General features: G+C 41.1%; 1 protein-coding gene across 1 annotated transcript in view; it reads left to right on the top strand.

The window, feature by feature from the left end:
• LOC124015176 (protein ELFN1-like) overlaps positions 1-11,014 on the top strand; it is a 94,600-nt gene extending 83,586 nt beyond the window's left edge. Inside the window, exon 3 of the mRNA XM_046330181.1 lies at positions 6,072-11,014. Within this exon, the coding sequence (XP_046186137.1) occupies positions 6,461-8,869 (2,409 nt within the window). The 5' untranslated portion in view covers positions 6,072-6,460 and the 3' untranslated portion in view covers positions 8,870-11,014. The remainder of the gene's footprint in view (positions 1-6,071) is intronic.
• The last annotated feature ends 6,564 nt before the right edge of the window (positions 11,015-17,578 follow it).

Here is a 17,578-nt window from a genome sequence, read left to right as displayed (position 1 = left end):
ATGAAAGTGCCCTGAGCAAGCAAAACAGTGGGAATTACAACAACTTAATGTAGGACCATTGAATCAGGGCATCATTAGTTGTTCATAGGGGATGACAAGAAAATCCATCATTAATCTGTATGCAGCAGGGCCCCAATGGGAACAAGTAGACTGGGGAATGGCTGCCTGGGCTGCCTGGGTGTCCACTGGGAGAGGAGCTTGGCTCTGATGCCCTGGGTGTTCTGGCCTACTGCCCTCAGGGCTACACTACCACTGGACCATAGAGATTGCTGCCAATGGGGAAAGATTCCAGGGCTGCAAATAGACCAATAGGCTGTTCTGAGGATGAACATGCCATGCTGCCCTAACTGCCTTAAGCTCATTGTTAGTATGTGACACGTTTTACAAGCATTTCGCTACACCCGCAATAACATCTGCTAAACACGTGTATGTGACAACTAATAACATTTGATTTGATTTAGGTGAAACTAATGCATACACATGGATTCCAATGTTGGTTGTTCTTTTCCCACCATCTCCAAGCTCTTTTTATTAGTGAGCACTGCGGTATTTGTTGGTTAAGCATATAGGCACCAGGGTGGCATTAAAGCACTCGGAGACACTAAACCTGAATGTATGATGAGAGGTTTGTTTATGCAAAAGGTAGTTGACTAAATCACTAACATTCATATGCAACAGCGGGTGACTCTAACGAGGCGAACTAGCAGGGTTGTAATTTATGCCGTGGACCGCAGTAGCGGTGGTGGAATTGATGCGGAGCCCACTGGGGTGAGTCACAGTGGACAAACAAACCCCTCTATGCATTATTAATGAGAGGAAGTCTTTTCAGGTTTCACGTCAACTTCCATGTAACACCTAAAGGGGTCCCTCCCTGCTAAGAGAGAACTGAGGACGGGTCAGAACGGCTCTCAGACACTGCCAGCCGGTATTTACGATAAAGGTCAGAGAATGGTGGGGACAATGATAGGAGACAATTTTCTCTTTAAAAAGTTTAGCCTCGCCAGATATTTCCCAGAGCCATACTTTTCATATTCATTTCATGGAACATTTGGTTTGGCTTTCCAAACGGAAACCTTCTTTATTTCAGAGGGTTTAAAAGTAATTATATTTGAATGCCCCGTGGTAAATGCACTTTTGTGGTAGGTGGTTTTTGTAGTGGTAGCCTTTTGGCATTTCCTTGTAGAGCGTTCCACACAGTGTATGGAGGTGCACAATGTACTTCCTGGTTCTATGTCTAGGTTAGCAGCTGACAGAGTGACTCCACCCACTTTACCATGCCCATGATATAGTGGGAAATAGGTATACTAAACTAAATGTCACTTAAATACTTTGGACAAATGCCAACCATGTACTCATAAAATGTTGTCTTAATGTGCTTTTGATTAAAATCTGGGGCACATGCATTTTTCAGCCAACGGGCACAGTCCTCTTCAGTGCGAACAAAATCCTCCAGTTTCAACGGACAGACATTAAAAGAGAGCTCCACATAAAGTGTGGCCATCAGTGGAGCCTGGTGGGAGGAGCTATAGGAGGACGTTCCATTGAATTGAGTCAATGGAACGGTTTCCACATGTTTATTGTGTTTGATACAGTTCCACTACTGTATATAGATAGCCTCGCTACTGTTATTTTTCATTGTCTTTTTACTGTTGTTTTTATTTCTTTACTTATCTATTGTTCACCGAATACGCACTGTTGGTTAGGGCCTGTAAGTAAGCATTTCACTGTAAGGTCTATACCTTTCGTATTCGGCGCACATGACAAATACACTTTGATTTGATTTGATTTATTCCATTCCAGTCTTTACAATAAGCCCATCCTCCTATAGCTCCTCATACCAGCCTCCTCTGGTGACCATGTCATACAGCAGTGGAACACAGGGATGTGAGTGGGCCGGCACGACCCCAGCCTTATAGAAACCTGCCAAACCCAAACATCCACCTGATCATTTTATGTTGAGCAGCTCACAGCATATTACTGCCTCAAGCCATCCCCAAGCTCAATGGAAACAAAGTCAATTATTATAACACTGCTTCAAAGTCCCCCACAAAACGCATACCCAAAATGGGGGATCTTTGGTATGTATGGCGACAGACTGTGTACAGGAATGGTGAGGGTGCAGAAATATGAGAAGGGGAGACAACCCAGTTTGCTACCGTGCTGTATTACAGTGTGCTTCCTTATTTAGTATTCCAATGTATCGGGTTTACGATTCCCACATAACACAGGCACGAGTAGACAAAGCTGGGCTTTAGATTTGTGTGTAATCTCTCCCTCGGGGCTCATACAAATCCAAGCAAAACAAACAGTCCCTCAGTAGGTTACTTCAGCACTGCTCCCTCCGATCCAATTGTACACATTTACTGTCAGAACTCATCCATAGCCACAGTATGCCCCCCCCCACACACACACACACACACACACAAGGCAGCGCTACGAATGGCTCCACTCTTTTGTTTCAATTAGGCTTAAACATCTCAATCAAAATGGAAAATGCATAGCTTGACTCAGTTACAGCAGTGATTTGAATGAAAGGTGCTAAGCGTATAATTAATCATTGCACGGACATAATAAATGTTCTTTTCAAGGTAGAGCATATTGAGAAGATGAAAACACTGGAAGGTTTCCACTGACTGATGACTGTGTCAGTACTACATGGTGATGAATCTTAGCCTCAACAACCCTGTTTCTGTCCCAATCAGCACTTATGTGCAAACACGCTGACCAGTGTAGTCCTGAATAGGTTTATGTTGAACAATGGACATACTTCCTCTATTATCAGTGATTCCCATTAGAAGCCAGCATCATGTACACTGTGTGGTAAGAGGATACTAAACAATGGAAATTGTATTCATATTGTCCGTTAGTTCGTGGATTGCGGACAGTTTTGTTTTTGAATATGAACAGTTCCGCATTGTGCCCTAGAGATCATGGTATGGCTGTTAGTTATTTTGACTTCCTGAAAACATATGCTCACTTCCTCATTTATGATAGCAATGCTAGATGGCAACACAACATTTGTTTAGGCCTAATTGGAGCGCGGTGGGCAGACCACACGAAAGGTCAACAGACTGCTGGAATGACCTTACGTCCACAGTTCCAATTTGAGGTGTATTCCCTCCGCACTAAACTGTCACAATTATCCTGTTGTAGCAACATGATTATCCCCTTTATGTAAAGGCCCGTGTCCTCTACCACCTAGGGACACCTTTCTTCTCACCCTCTGTGGCCTCCCACAAGGCAACACATCCACTTCCTGGCCTGTGTCAGCAGCTGCATCAGAGGGCTAAGAGATGCCAGTGACGAGGGCGCACACCACATACCTCTGGGTTTAAAGTATTCAACTGCTGTCCTCTATGATTAACCTATCCATCACTTGAGTTTACAGCCCACTTTCATGGTCAGTCACTCCCACACCATTCGCAATGAATTAATGGCTCTAATAACACAGTCACCGGATCTGGAAGAGTTGAACATTTGACGTTACTTAAGGGAAGTCCACAAGTACCATTTCTTGAACAGTGACTTGCATTTCTAATATATTGTATTCGATTGGATAAAAATTTGATTTGCTTTCTTTAAAAAAAAAAAAAAAAACGTTATCTACAGTAGGAATCCTTCCAGGTCTTAATATGAATAATGTGTATAAAATGAAAAATAAATGAATTCTCCTCATAAACATGATTTTCATAATTGAAACATCTCTCATTGGCTTTGTTAAATTATGAATATACACAAATCCCTCTCTGTCTTTGCAGGTTGGAGGTTGCTTGTCTTCTTGATTCTCATTGTTCTTAGAAATATTCAAGTGTGACAGCAGTAAGCATGGCAGACGAGGTACCGGGTGTTGTTCTGTACAGCAGCCTACACATCTCTGTGAGGTCTGAACATATATCTCCCTCTGAGATGTCTGGGCTGCTTTAAGTGGACCGGAGAAGAGAACCTGTAATTCATCGCTCTGAGCCGAGACCCCTGCCATGGTGGTGAGCGTTTCTTCTGTGGCTGTGTTTGCCATCATATAGAATTTTAACAATGAAAAATGAATATCTGACTGAGTCCAATCTGATTAGAAAGCTAGTTAAGTGGCTCAGGTTTGGATAAAAAGCAATACTAGGCGCCACTGACAATGAAGTATACTGTAGCCCTTGGGTCAGCAAGATGTATTGACTACACATTAGTGAATGCAGATGAAAGGTTTCCCCTTTCACTCAGAAATGTCTGGCATGCAGTAAATCCTTTTCATTCCTTCATAAGCATTTTGCAGCCTCAGTTCTTATTCTCAAAAAGCAGAACAAATACTTTTGTATTTGGCATGCAGTCATAACGTATAAATCAATATCGTAATTGGCACGTGCAGTAGCCTATCCCATCATTTAAAAAATAAAAATTCAGCACAATGAAATATGTATGGTGGGAATATCAAAGTTATATGGTAGTTCTTCGAATGGAACTAGTGTATGCAATTCATAGTCCAAACACAAAAGTATTTTTTTCCAGGAAGACGAAGTGTCTCCGTGTTCCTCGCTGGCCGTGTGTGTTTCTCGCTGAAGACGTGTTCCTTGCTGGCCACTGCTGCTGATTATGACCACGGCTGTGCTGGTCGACTGTGGTGCAAGTTAATACCAAAGACTATTAGGAGAATGACTCATATACTTAAACATTTCACTTTCCTTCCTCTCAGCACCTCCCATGCTGAGGTCACCTGCTGTTTATGACTAATAATTCATTAATACCTCTACATAAAAACAGGATCTATAGGCTCCAAGGTTTCCTCCTGCAGCTATCAACTTTGTTCGGAAACCTTGGGCTGTTTGGACTGTCTGTGTGCTGTGTCTTTTTTTGATCAAATTGATTGGGTCAAACGATTTAACCAGACCCAATGGAACACTGCAATTTTCCAGGGGAGCTGTCTGACAGGGTTAAATTGACAATGAACTGTAACGGTTTTCTTGAGTTGAAGGAGAGGCGGACCAAAATGCAGCGTGGTTATTATTCATGGTTCTATACATGAATAGACTAACAAAACAAGAAACGTGAAAAACCAAAACGGCCCTATCTGGTGCAAACACAGAGACAGGAACAATCACCCACAAACCCCAACATCAAACAGGCTACCTAAATATGGTTCCCAATCAGAGACAATGACTAATCAGAGACAACCTGCCTCTGATTGAGAACCATATCAGGCCAAACACAGAAACAGACAAACTAGACACACAACATAGAATGCCCACTCAGATCACACCCTGACCAAACAAAACATAGAAACATACAAAGCAAACGATGGTCAGGGTGTGACATGAACAGTTTGCTATTTTTGGTTCACGGTTTGTATCCGCAGTAGTTACCGTAAGATGTTTAAGAGATACATCCATGACACTGAAATACATTAAGTTCTATTTCTGTAAGGTTCTATAAGGTTCTCGAGTTTTCGGTTCTATAAGATTCTCGAGAAGACCGTTTCAAAGGAACATTTCAGTATGGTGCAGAGTAATTAATTAATTCCATGCTGCATCTAAACATTAGTTGGACTCAGTTGTGTTTGACAGTCCACAGGTTAATGATGTGAGAATAGGGACCCTGCTTTCCCCGACCTGTCAAGTGGTAATTGGCCAAAGGTTTCCTTTAATAGCAATATGCCACAGGGAACGCAAAGCACCTCTGAAATTGTGTACGAAATAATTGGATGGCGATGAAAGAGGAAGCATACACATGAATCCAATTTTTCCTTTAAAATGATATTTGCTATTTTTACTTAACGTTCAAAATGAAAATGTGTCTTGATTATTTGGATCCGTAATGTTATTTTTCACTGTCTTTTTACTGTTGTTTTTATTTCTTTACCTACCTCTTTACCTACCTATTGTTCACCTAATACCTAATACATGGTCTATGGAGGAGAAATATAATTCTACTTGTGCATCATGTCATGTATTCTCAATATTTCTGGCCAAAAGAATATATACTTTTTACGTTTTGTGGTGTAAATGTGGTTATATTCAAATTGAAAACCTCACATTCAAGCAGTTATTGATTCCCCTAACGTGTGCCTGCTTCTCTTGTCTTCACAGGGAGTTCCTCTGAGCCCATGAATGTGACACAGCAAGAAGGACAGAGGAAGAAACAATAGGATGAGACCGATCAACGATGTTATCCCTGGGGAAATAAGCACAAGACAATCTGAGGTGGTGAAATACTGAATCTCAGCGAACCATCTCTAGAACTTCATTCCAGGCTAAAGTCATTGGATGGATGCTGGTCTAAATGCACATGCCCAACACCTTTTTGTAAATGGCTGGAACATTGGGACCGAATTATCCTTCCCTGGACACAAGGCCAATATATTGATTGTCCTCGCGGAGGAGAACACTTGAAAGTCCAGCTAGATTACAAAGAGTTCAGTTCCGCATCTTTAGAAACCACAGTGGTGTTCCCGTCTTAGAGCTTTTGGGCACTGCCCATGACATCAAGAGGAGCACCAATGGCCTGCGGTGGAGCTATGGTAATGAGTGCCTTTTTCTGGTCTGTGGCTATAGTATATTTGACCCATATAGGCAGAGTCAATGGGGATTGCTGGCTCATCGAAGGCGAGAAGGGTTTTGTGTGGCTGGCCATCTGCAGCCAAAACCAGCCTCCATACGAGGCAATCCCCACGCATATCAACAGCACCATTGTGGACCTTCGGCTCAATGAAAACAAGATCAAAAGTATCCATTTCTCTGCCCTCAGCCGCTTCGCCAACCTGACCTACCTAAACCTGACCAAGAATGAGATCAACTACATAGATGACGGGGCCTTTTCTGCCCAGTTCAACTTACAGGTCCTTCAGTTAGGCTTCAACAAACTCCGTAACCTTACTGAGGGCATCCTCAGGGGTTTGGGCAAGCTGCAGTACCTCTACCTCCAGGCAAATCTGATTGAGACTGTGACACCCAATGCCTTTTTGGAGTGCTATAGCCTGGAAAACATCGACCTCTCCATGAACCGTATCCAGCAACTAGATGGGACCACGTTTACCAGCCTGACTAAACTGACTACCTGTGAGCTTTACACCAACCCTTTCAACTGTTCCTGTGAACTACTTGGCTTTGTGAAGTGGCTCTCTGCATTCCCCAACAGGACAAATGAACGGATGGTCTGTGACTCCCCATCAGGTGTCTCTGGCTACAGTCTGCTCAGCCAGAACCCTAACAATCCGACTTTTCGGAATGCCCTCCATATGCTCTCCACTGTGTGTACAGACGACTATGTGACGCCGTACATACCTGTGCCTCCTGAGACCACCACCCTCCCACCAGACTACACTCCCTGTGGGCTGGAGGACTGTCCCTCCGGAACTGAGCCAGATGAGAGTATGAGTATCAACCCAACGGTGATTAATGTGGATATAAAACCCAGTATGAAGCTCAAGCAAGTCTCTAAAACAAGCGCCACCATCACTGTTCAGATCCCCCATCCCTTCAAGAAGATGTACAGCCTGGTTCTCTACAATAACAGTTTTTTCACTGATATTCAAAACCTCAAAATTCAGAATGAGGACATTGAACTTAAAAACCTGAAACCCCATACTGAATACACGTACTGTGTCGCTTCTATAAAGAATAATCTTAGATTCAATCACACTTGTCTGGCAGTCTCCACAGGACCCTGGAATGGGAAAGAGAGATCACAAAACCATGCAACAGCTACCCACTACATTATGACCATCCTAGGTTGTCTCTTTAGTATGGTGATTGTCCTAGGGGTGGTCTACTATTGCTTGCGTAAAAAACGTCAGCAAGATGAAAAGCACAAAAAGGCAGGCAGCCTAAAGAAAAGTATAATTGAACTCAAATATGGACAAGAGCTCGAAGGGGGAACCATTTCCAGGATGTCACAGAAGCAAATGATGGGTGGGGAGAGTATGTCCCGCATGCCATACCTACCATCTGGTAGTGAAATGGAGCAGTACAAACTGCAGGAGATAAGAGATGACACGCCTAAAATGGCCAAGGGAAGTTACATAGAGGTGCGAGGAACCGGGGACCACCATGAACGCAGAGAGTGTGAGATGTCCATGCCTGGGATGTCCATGCCTGGGAACAGCCAAGGGTCAGTGGCCGAGATTTCAACCATTGCAAAGGAGGTGGATAAGGTCAATCAGATCATTAACAACTGCATCGATGCTCTGAAGTCAGAATCCACATCTTTTCAAGGGGTGAAATCAGGAGCTGTGTCCACCCAGGAGCCCCAGCTGGTCCTAATATCAGAGCAGCCGCAGAGCAAGTCTAGCTTCCTGTCCCCGGTGTATAAGGACAGCTACCACCACTCGTTACAGAGGCACCACACCTCGGATGTCCCGCCAAAGCGGCCCAGCACTGCCACTGGAGGTCCAATGCGGAGCCCAAGGCCTTACCGCTCAGAGTCCAAGTACATAGAGAAGACCTCGCCAACGGGTGAGACCATCCTCACTGTAACGCCTGCCGCTGCCATCCTTAGGGCAGAGGCGGAGAAGATCAGGCAGTACAATGAGCACCGGCACTCCTATCCCGACAGCCACCAGCTGCAGATCGAGGAGCTGGAAGGGCCCGGAAGCCACAAGCCCTCCATCCTGGAGCCCCTAACTCGGCCCCGTCCCAGAGACATGGCGTACTCTCCGCTCTCACCTCAGTACCATAACCTCAGCTACTCCTCCAGTCCTGAGTACTACTGCAAACCACATCACACCATCTGGGAGCGCTTCAAACTCCGCGGCAAACGGCACAAAGACGAGGACGAGTACATGGCTGCAGGGCATGCGCTACGTAAAAAAGTGCAGTTTGCCAAGGATGAGGACCTGCATGACATTTTAGACTACTGGAAAGGTGTATCTGCTCAACAGAAATCTTAATCTCTCCAAGTATTTTCTACTGGACCACAACTTTTAGAAATGACACAGAAACCTTATATGTGAAACTCACTATTGATTGGATGGATACTTCCATATTGCGATCAACTACTTAAACGTATATATAGCAACATATTTTGACTGTGAGTAAAATAGGAAAATAACCTTGGGAATGACCTTCTTGGAAATTACCATCTTAAATTTGTCACATTGTGTATGGAATTTATGGGAATAAACTGTAATCTAACGTTTCAAGAAGAAAACATATTGCAAATTAAGAATATACATATTATATGTTGCAATGGATTATAGGTATTTGGGTATCGCATGGCCAAGTCCTGTGACAGTGGATTTGCTGTTGTGTACTTTGAGAAAATACTGTAACAAATATTGAAAAACATGTCTACTGAAACCTCAATATTTTTTCTTCAAGAACTACTGAACAATCATACGAAAAATATTTTTTTTCTCCTCACATATATTTAATTCTACAATGGAACTATGTACTGATACAGTTTCTATATCTGCAATGTTTTATGTTAATAAGATTTTAAAAAATGATGTTTGATTCAGGTTTAGCCCATGGATTTCAAAGACAGCTCGTTATTTGTTTTCTAATGATTTCCGTGTCCTAACTGATAAACATTACACTGGTCAGATAATTGGTATTATCTTGCCCAGACCACTTAACTTTCCCTTCCCCTATTTGCAGCACTTTCACATAATACATTTTAGAGGCCACTAAACAAACTGCACAATATTAAAAGGCTGGAGTTTTCTAAATGTAATATCCTACATAAAACAGTTCATTGTATTATTCTGATGCTGATGGTCTGTCTTAGACATCGGCATCGTAAGCCATTAGTCATATCTTTAGAACCAAAGTAGAAAAAGCTGAAGAGTTTACATTTTTTTTCTGCATGGTCTAAGAAAGTGTTTCCCAACTCCGGTCCTCAAGTACCCCCAACAGCACACATTTGAGTTGTAGCCCAAGCACAAAAACCCCTGATTCAACTTGGTCAAGGGCTTGACGATTAGTTGATAAGTAGAATCAGGTGTGGTTGTCTGGAGCTACAACAAAAAGATGTACAGTTGGGGGTTGGGAAACACAGGTCTTAGATATGTGTGAACATAGTAAATCAGGTTCCATATGCATTTAATTTGAATATGTTCTACTGTGTTTCAAAGAGCCAAAACATTTTAAGAGTTACTTTTGTTGAAAGTGTAATTGACCGTTCACCTATATATTACCAATATTTTCCACCGAAGGCAACTTTAGTTTCCCACCTGTTGTTTAGGCAGTTCACATTCTCTACTGGAATATCTGTCCTTATAGCCCGATGGATGAATGTACAATATAGATGATGACATCTGTATGTGGCAGCTTTTTCATTTGATTTCGGAGCAATTGTTTGCTATTTACAACCATAATCTTGAGTTTCCTTTGTCTCTACTTGGTTTTTCAATTCATATATTTCCCATAACTTATCATATTTTGTATTTGTCTCGGCCAACAAAGTAAAAAAAACAGCAAAGTTGTTGGTTTCACTGAAAGCTCTTGTTGAAGGATATTTTCCTATACTGTGTGGCTGTTATGGCACTTTTGTAAATTAGAAGTCACTTATCAGAGGCATATCGACATGCCTGGGTTAACTATGAAATAATATCCCATGAATGCCTGAACTAAAATTCTGCCGCTGGATTTGTACATTATCTATACACTATTTTTGAGTGGATACAAGAGGTAACTTGGCTGTCTGAGTTCTTATTTCAACCGCCTTAAACTTCTGGGATATGTGTGCGACTGTCATTTTCTTCATTTTTCTTTCAGTGTTGATATTGTTGACAAGTCCTTATTTGATGTAATTTTTCTAAATGCATTTCAATAGATTCCAAGAGCTGTCAGATTTCTAGATAAATTAGCAAGTAAGCTACATGTTTTTATATTGCATATTGTAGCACTTCTGTGGCTCATAAAAGTTAGAATTGTTGGGAAACCGGTGGAAAAAAACAGTGAAAAGCTGTTGTTTAAGTACACCAGAAACAAACAAGAGCACAATAAAGTGTTTTTATTTCATTTCTTAATACTATGTTACCTGCTTTCAGACAAAGTACTGTGAAATAAAGGGAAGGGTGCACCCATCAGTATCTTCATGATGTTCTTTTGCTGCTTTTGAATTCTGAATCAAGGTATGAATCCTGAATGTATGGAATCCTGAATGTATGGAATCCTGAATGTATGGAATCCTGAATGTATGGAATCCTGAATGTATGGAATCCTGAATGTATGAGAAGACTTGCTTATTTGTGTCACACACATCATTATCATGTTTGAAGAAGTGACTGCATGCGTTTTATCTTGGGGGCTGAAGATATTTATTATGTTCACAAAATGCTGAGGGCTAGATTCAGTATGCAGCGCTGAAGATCTGCGCTGAAGAGCGATATACATTTCATTTAATGCTCCTGCGTTCACCGAGACTGCATTCACGATAAACGCTACATGTCGTCTCAATCGGAAATGACCTTTACATTTCAATCGCACTACAGCGCTTATCTTCAGCTGTATGGATTGAATCGAGCCCTAGGACTGCCTATACTTTGAAAAACAAACATCAATTTTCTTGTCCCCAAAGGTTGTCAGAACTTCAAAACCTGAAACCCCATATTGACTGCACATACTGTGTCGCTTCTATAAGTAATGCTCTTAGAGTCAATCACGCTTGTCTGACAATCTACACAGGACTGTGGAATGAGTAAGGAAACCAATATGCTTCCAAAACATTCAAAGCAAAAGCAGGTTGACATTTATTGTCATGAATCTTGCCCTGAAGAAAGAACTGAGCAATTTTTCACTATATGGGCAAGCTGCTAAGTCAAAATTGGTTATATCATAAAAATTCATGAAAACAAAATATAAGGTTAGACATTAGGGTTAGCATTGTGGTTAAGGTTAGGGTTAGGTTTAAAATCAGATTTTATGACTTTGTCGCTGTGCTAGTGACCATTCTGCAGAGCTGCCTCCAGGACAAGATTCCTGACATTAAATGCCAACCTGCAAAGCAAAATCCAAAGCATGTATTGCTGTTATACTTTGTCCATAGACTGCTGACAGGGAAAGGAAACCAATATGTCATTTCTAATTTGGGTGAACTATCACTTAAAGTGTATTTGGCTTAGAAAGTTATATTTTAATATTTTAGTTATTGCTTTTCTTGAAAAATCACTATCATTCACAAAATGTAAGGGTCACCTAATACATATATGTATTCTATTTGTTTTGTAGGTTAAAACAGCACCTACATTTTTTTTTGAGGAATGATGGGAAATAACACAGGTATTTGTTATGAAAGTGTATCTTCATATCTCAGATAAGATTTCAGCAACTGAAAGTGACTGGAAAGTGTTCAATAGATAAGGAGTCAGGAGATTGTTAGCAATTGTGGTACCATTTGAAAAAAGCTATTTCCTTTTCTCTCAGACATGACGTAACTGTCTCCAGAGAATCTCAAGTGTTCAGATTACAGTGCAGACCACTTGTCTTTTTCCACATATTGTTACGTTACAGACTTATTCTACAATTTATAAAATAAATGTTTTTCCTCAGCAATCTATAGACAATACATCACCAAACAGCTTTTTAGAATAAAAAAATAAGCATTCAGACATTTTGCTATGAGACTCGAAATTGAGCTGCATGCTGTTTTCATTGATCATCCATGAGATGTTTCAACAATTTGATTGGAGTCCACTTATGGTAAATTCCAATGATTTGGACAGGATATATATAAGGTCCCACAGTTGACAATGCATGTCAGAGCAAAAACCAAGCTATGAGGTCGAAGGAATTGTCCATAGAGCTACGAGACAGGATTGTGTTGAGACACAGATCAGGGGAAGGGCACCCAAAAATGTCTGCCGCATTGAAGGTCCCCAAGAACACAGTGGCCTCCATCATTCTTAAATGGAAGACGTTTGGAACCACCAAGACTCTTCCTAGAGCTGGCCGCCGGGCCAAACTGAGCAATCGGGGGAGAAGGACCTTGGTCAGAGAGGTGACCAAGAACCAGATTTTTTTATTTTACCTTTATTTAAATAGGCAAGTCAGTTATGAACAAATTCGTATTTACAATGACTGCCTACCCCGGCCAAACCCGGACGATGCTGGGCCAATTGTACACCACCATATGGGACTTCCAGTCACGGCCGGATGTGATGCAGCCTTGATTCAAACCAGGGACTGTAGTGACCCCTCTTGCACTGCGGTGCCTTGGACCGCTGCGCCACTCGAGAGCCCAGATGGTCACTCTGACAAAGCTCTAGTGTTCCTCTGTGGAAATGGGAGAACCTTCCAGAAGGACAACCATCTCTGAAGCGCTCCAGAAATCTGGCCTTTATGGTAGAGTGGCCAGAGGGAAGCAACTCCTCAGTAAAAGGTACATGACAGCCCGCTTGGATTTTGCCAAAAGGCACCTAAAGACTTTCAGACCATGAGAAATATTATCTGGTCTGATGAAAACAATGTTGAACTCTTTGGCCTGAATGTCAAGTGTTACGTCTGGCGGAAACCTGGCACTCTCCCTACGATGAAGCATGGTGGTGGCAGCCTCATGCTGTGGAGATGTTTTTTAGGGGCAGGGACTGGGAGACTAGTCAGAATCGAGGCGATAATCGAGGGAGATCCTTGATGAAAACCTACTCCAGAGTTCTCAGGACCTCAGACTGGGCCGAAGGTTCACATAGCTGTTCAGCAATGCTCTCCATCCAACCTGACAGAGCTTGAGAGGATCTGCAGAGATGAATGGGAGAAACTCTCCAAATACAGGTGTGCCAAGCTTGTAGAGTCACACCCAAGAAGACCCAAGAAGTGCTTCAACCAAGTACTGAGTAAAGGTTCTGAATACTTATCTAAATGTGATATTTCAGTTTTTTATTTTAATACATTTGCAAAAACCTCTAAACCTGTTTTTGCTTTGTCATTATGTGGTATTGTGTGTAAATTGATGAGGGGGAAAATGATTTAATACATGTTAGAATAAAGTTGTAATGTAAGAAAATGTGAAAAAACTAAAGGGGTCTGAATACTTTCTGAATGCACTGTATATAACACACTGACTTCTGCATGTGATATCATGTTCTCTATTTCAGAAATTAAAACTGAAATACTAGCCCTTGCACGCTTCAGCAGCTATACCGATAATACCATATGCAAAAGGCAAGCTAATATCCTTGAATAATTGAACTGTAATACACACTTTCCATCTCCTGTTACTAATTGTGTTGGAGTGAAAGAGGCCTCTTATAAGTGTTGAAATGAAACTCGGTGTAAACCAGGCAACAATGTATCTTAGGTAAGACTAAAAACACATGTAAATTTGCACATTTGTGTTAAATTAAAACAGTAAGTAATGTATACTCTGTTCAAATTCAACTCCATATGCTCATTGAAACTGTTAAATAAATCTATTAGCCTATAAAATATTCAGATTCGACTTAGTATTTATATTTATATTAGTATTAGTAATAGTAATAGTATTTCTGTTACCCTGCATATAGTACTTTCAGGAAGTATTCACACCTGCTAACTTGCTTCCCATTTTGTTGTGTAACAGCCTGCATTTAGACTTTTTTGGCAGTGGCCTACACACAATAATTCATCACGTCAAAGTGGAATTATGTTTTTTAGAAAATGTTATCAACTTAAAATGAAAAGCTGAACTGCCTTGATTCAAGAAATATTCAACCCCTTTGTTATGGCAAGTAAACATGTGGTCAGAAGTAAACATGTGGTCAGAAGTAAACATGTGGTCAGAAGTAAACATGTGCTTAACAAGTCACATAAGAAATTGCATGGACTCACTCTGTGTGCCATAATAGCGTTTAGCACTATTTTTGAATGACTACCTCATCTCTCTATCCTACACATACAATGATCTATAATGTCCCTCAGTCGAGCAGTGCATTTCAACCACGGAGTCATTCACAAAGACCAGGGATCTTTTCCAAGGCTTCGCAAAGAAGGGCACCTATTAGTAAATGGGTAAAAAAAGCAGACATTGAATATCCCTTTGAGCATGGTGAAGTTATTAATTACACTTTGGATGGTGTATCAATACACCCAGTCACTACCAAGATACAGGCGTCCTACCTAACTCAGTTGCCAGACAGGAAGGTAACCCTCTGGGATTTCACCATGAGGCCAATGGTGACTTTAAAACAGGATGGAACAATATTGCAGTTACTCCACAATACTAACCTAATTGAAAAGAATGAAGCCTGTACAGAATAAAATATTCCAAAACATTCATCATGTTTGCAACAAAAGCAATTTACTGTCTGTCCTGAATACAAAGTGTTGTGTTTGGGGCAAATCCAATACAACACATTACTGAATATCATCTTCCTTATTTTCAAGCATAGTGGTGGATGTATCATGTTATGGGTGTGCTTGTAATCGTTAAGGACTGGGGAGTTATTCAGGATAAAAAGGAAATGGAATAGAGCTAAGCACAGGCCAAATACTAGAGGAAAACCTGGTTCAGCCTGCTTTCCACCAGACACTGGGAGATGAATTCACCTTCCAGCAGGACAATAACCAAAAACACAGGCCAAATCTACACTGAAGTTGCTTACCAAGAAGACAGTGAATGTTCATGCGTGGCCGAGTTAAAGTTTTGACTTAAATCTACTTGGAATCTATGGCACGACCTGAAAATGTTTGTCTAATGATCAACAACCAATTTGACAGGGCTTGAATAATTCTTTGAATAACAAAAGGCAAATGTTGCACAATCCAGGTGTGGAAAGCTCTTAGAGACGTACCTACAAAGAGTCACAGCTGTAATCACTGCCTAAGGTGGTTCGACAAAGTATTGACTCGGGTGTGAATACTTATGTAAATGAGAAATGTCTGTATTTAATTTTCAATGAATGTGCAAAAAAATGTTTTCACTTTGTCATTATGGGATATTGTGCATAGATGGGTTACAAAACGAATGAATGTAATCCATGTTGAATTCAGGCTGTAACACAACAAAATGTGGAATAAGTCAAGGGGTGTGAATACCTTCTGAAGGCACTGTAAATGTTTTTCGAAGAAGGTCATTATTGGAAGTATCATTCCGGGGCTTCGACCTGCTCCTAATTGTTGCGATTAGCCAATGTTATTAGAGGCAATTTGTATCAGAAATCTGAGTCTAACATGAAGGTCTTCTTTGATTGCTTAGTCAAGGGCTAATTATATTGAATTGATAAGCATTTTGCTGTTGGAGGAATTGAATGAATTTGAGAAATAACACTTATGAGTAGTTGACATATTTCCTCAGTGTGATACTGTTAATGGACTCCCTTGTACTCCTCTGTAAATCCCCCGTCAATATCATCCAATGCATCTAAAACTAGGGACTCATATCTCCAGGAAGGTATGGTACTTTTGACAGCAGAAATAATGGGATGGGTAGTGTCATCGGAGATTATTCTGGAAAGAACTGATAAGTATGGAACCATTGCTTTAGGGCTTTATGGAAAATAAGATAAACCAGGCCCTCTTTGAAAGCATCCAAGCATCAGCTTCACCCTGCCTTTAATCTAGCCAGGCTCCAGTTTTTTAAAGGAATATCTGATTTGAAAGTGCACTGTCAGGGAGAGAGCACATTCCCAACCTTAGGGTTCGCACCAAATTAATTCAGTAAATACGTCTTTTTTTGCAGTAATTTACAGTATGAAATGTACCTTGCCAGTAGTAGTATATGTACAGATATTTAACAAGGAAGTCTGAATAAATAGTTTGGTCTAAGATATATGGCCAATTCAGATTTCTATTCATTGTGTTTTACTGCTTTTAACCTTATGCTATATGAATCATTGATAAAGTGAAACTTCACACAGTTCAGCAATTAGTCAGCATATGCCTTTCTTCCGCCACACCACATCCAGGGAAATGAATGAGGTTTTTACTGGCAAAACATTCCAAATGTCGTTTAAATGATGTGGCCCATGTCTCTAAGCACTAAATGTCTTATTAATTAACTACTATTACGCGTCGACAGCTAGTTGTGTGAGGAGAAGCACTGTGTGTGCACTACTGTACACTGTCAAACTTGTTTCAAAATCTCTTAAGCACTTACAACCCTCACATTATCCATTGTCAAATAGTAAAGAGCTGGTTGGTGCAGAGCTGAGTCACTTCTTTTGAATTGTGAGTCTCAAAGTGGGGATATGCCAACTACACTGTACAATGGCTGTACATCATAGGCCGGTCTGATCATCATTCATTTGAATTCACAAGGTTATTTTAATGGGAAAAAACGAATTGGAATATATAAGTTGCATTAAGGCTGCAATGGGCTAAAACAAACGTTCATTTTGTCTCGTCAAATCCTTCCCCACAAGGGAAGATATGGTTATTTTCTCCCAGCCAGCCTCTCCGTCATCCCCCACCAAAGTTAAGAGATGGAAGCCAACGAGTTTCCCCTGGACATGGTGGAGAGAGCATTAATCAGCTGTAGACAGAGCGTGACTAAGGCTCAGAGAGGAGAAGTTATGAAAAGTGGAAAAAGAGAGAAAACACCAAAAGTTCCTCTCCACTCTTCAGAGATGTAGCTCATGTTTAATAGGATATGGGTGATCAAGTACAGAGTATACAGGATCTACAGTGCACTTCCAAATGAGATCTCCACTGGCAAAGCTCAAAGCTCAAATGGATGGTATAAT

The sequence above is a fragment of the Oncorhynchus gorbuscha genome, linkage group LG26, assembly GCF_021184085.1.
Source record: "Oncorhynchus gorbuscha isolate QuinsamMale2020 ecotype Even-year linkage group LG26, OgorEven_v1.0, whole genome shotgun sequence".
NCBI lineage: Eukaryota > Metazoa > Chordata > Actinopteri > Salmoniformes > Salmonidae > Oncorhynchus > Oncorhynchus gorbuscha.
This window is presented reverse-complemented; position numbering and strand designations above follow the sequence as displayed.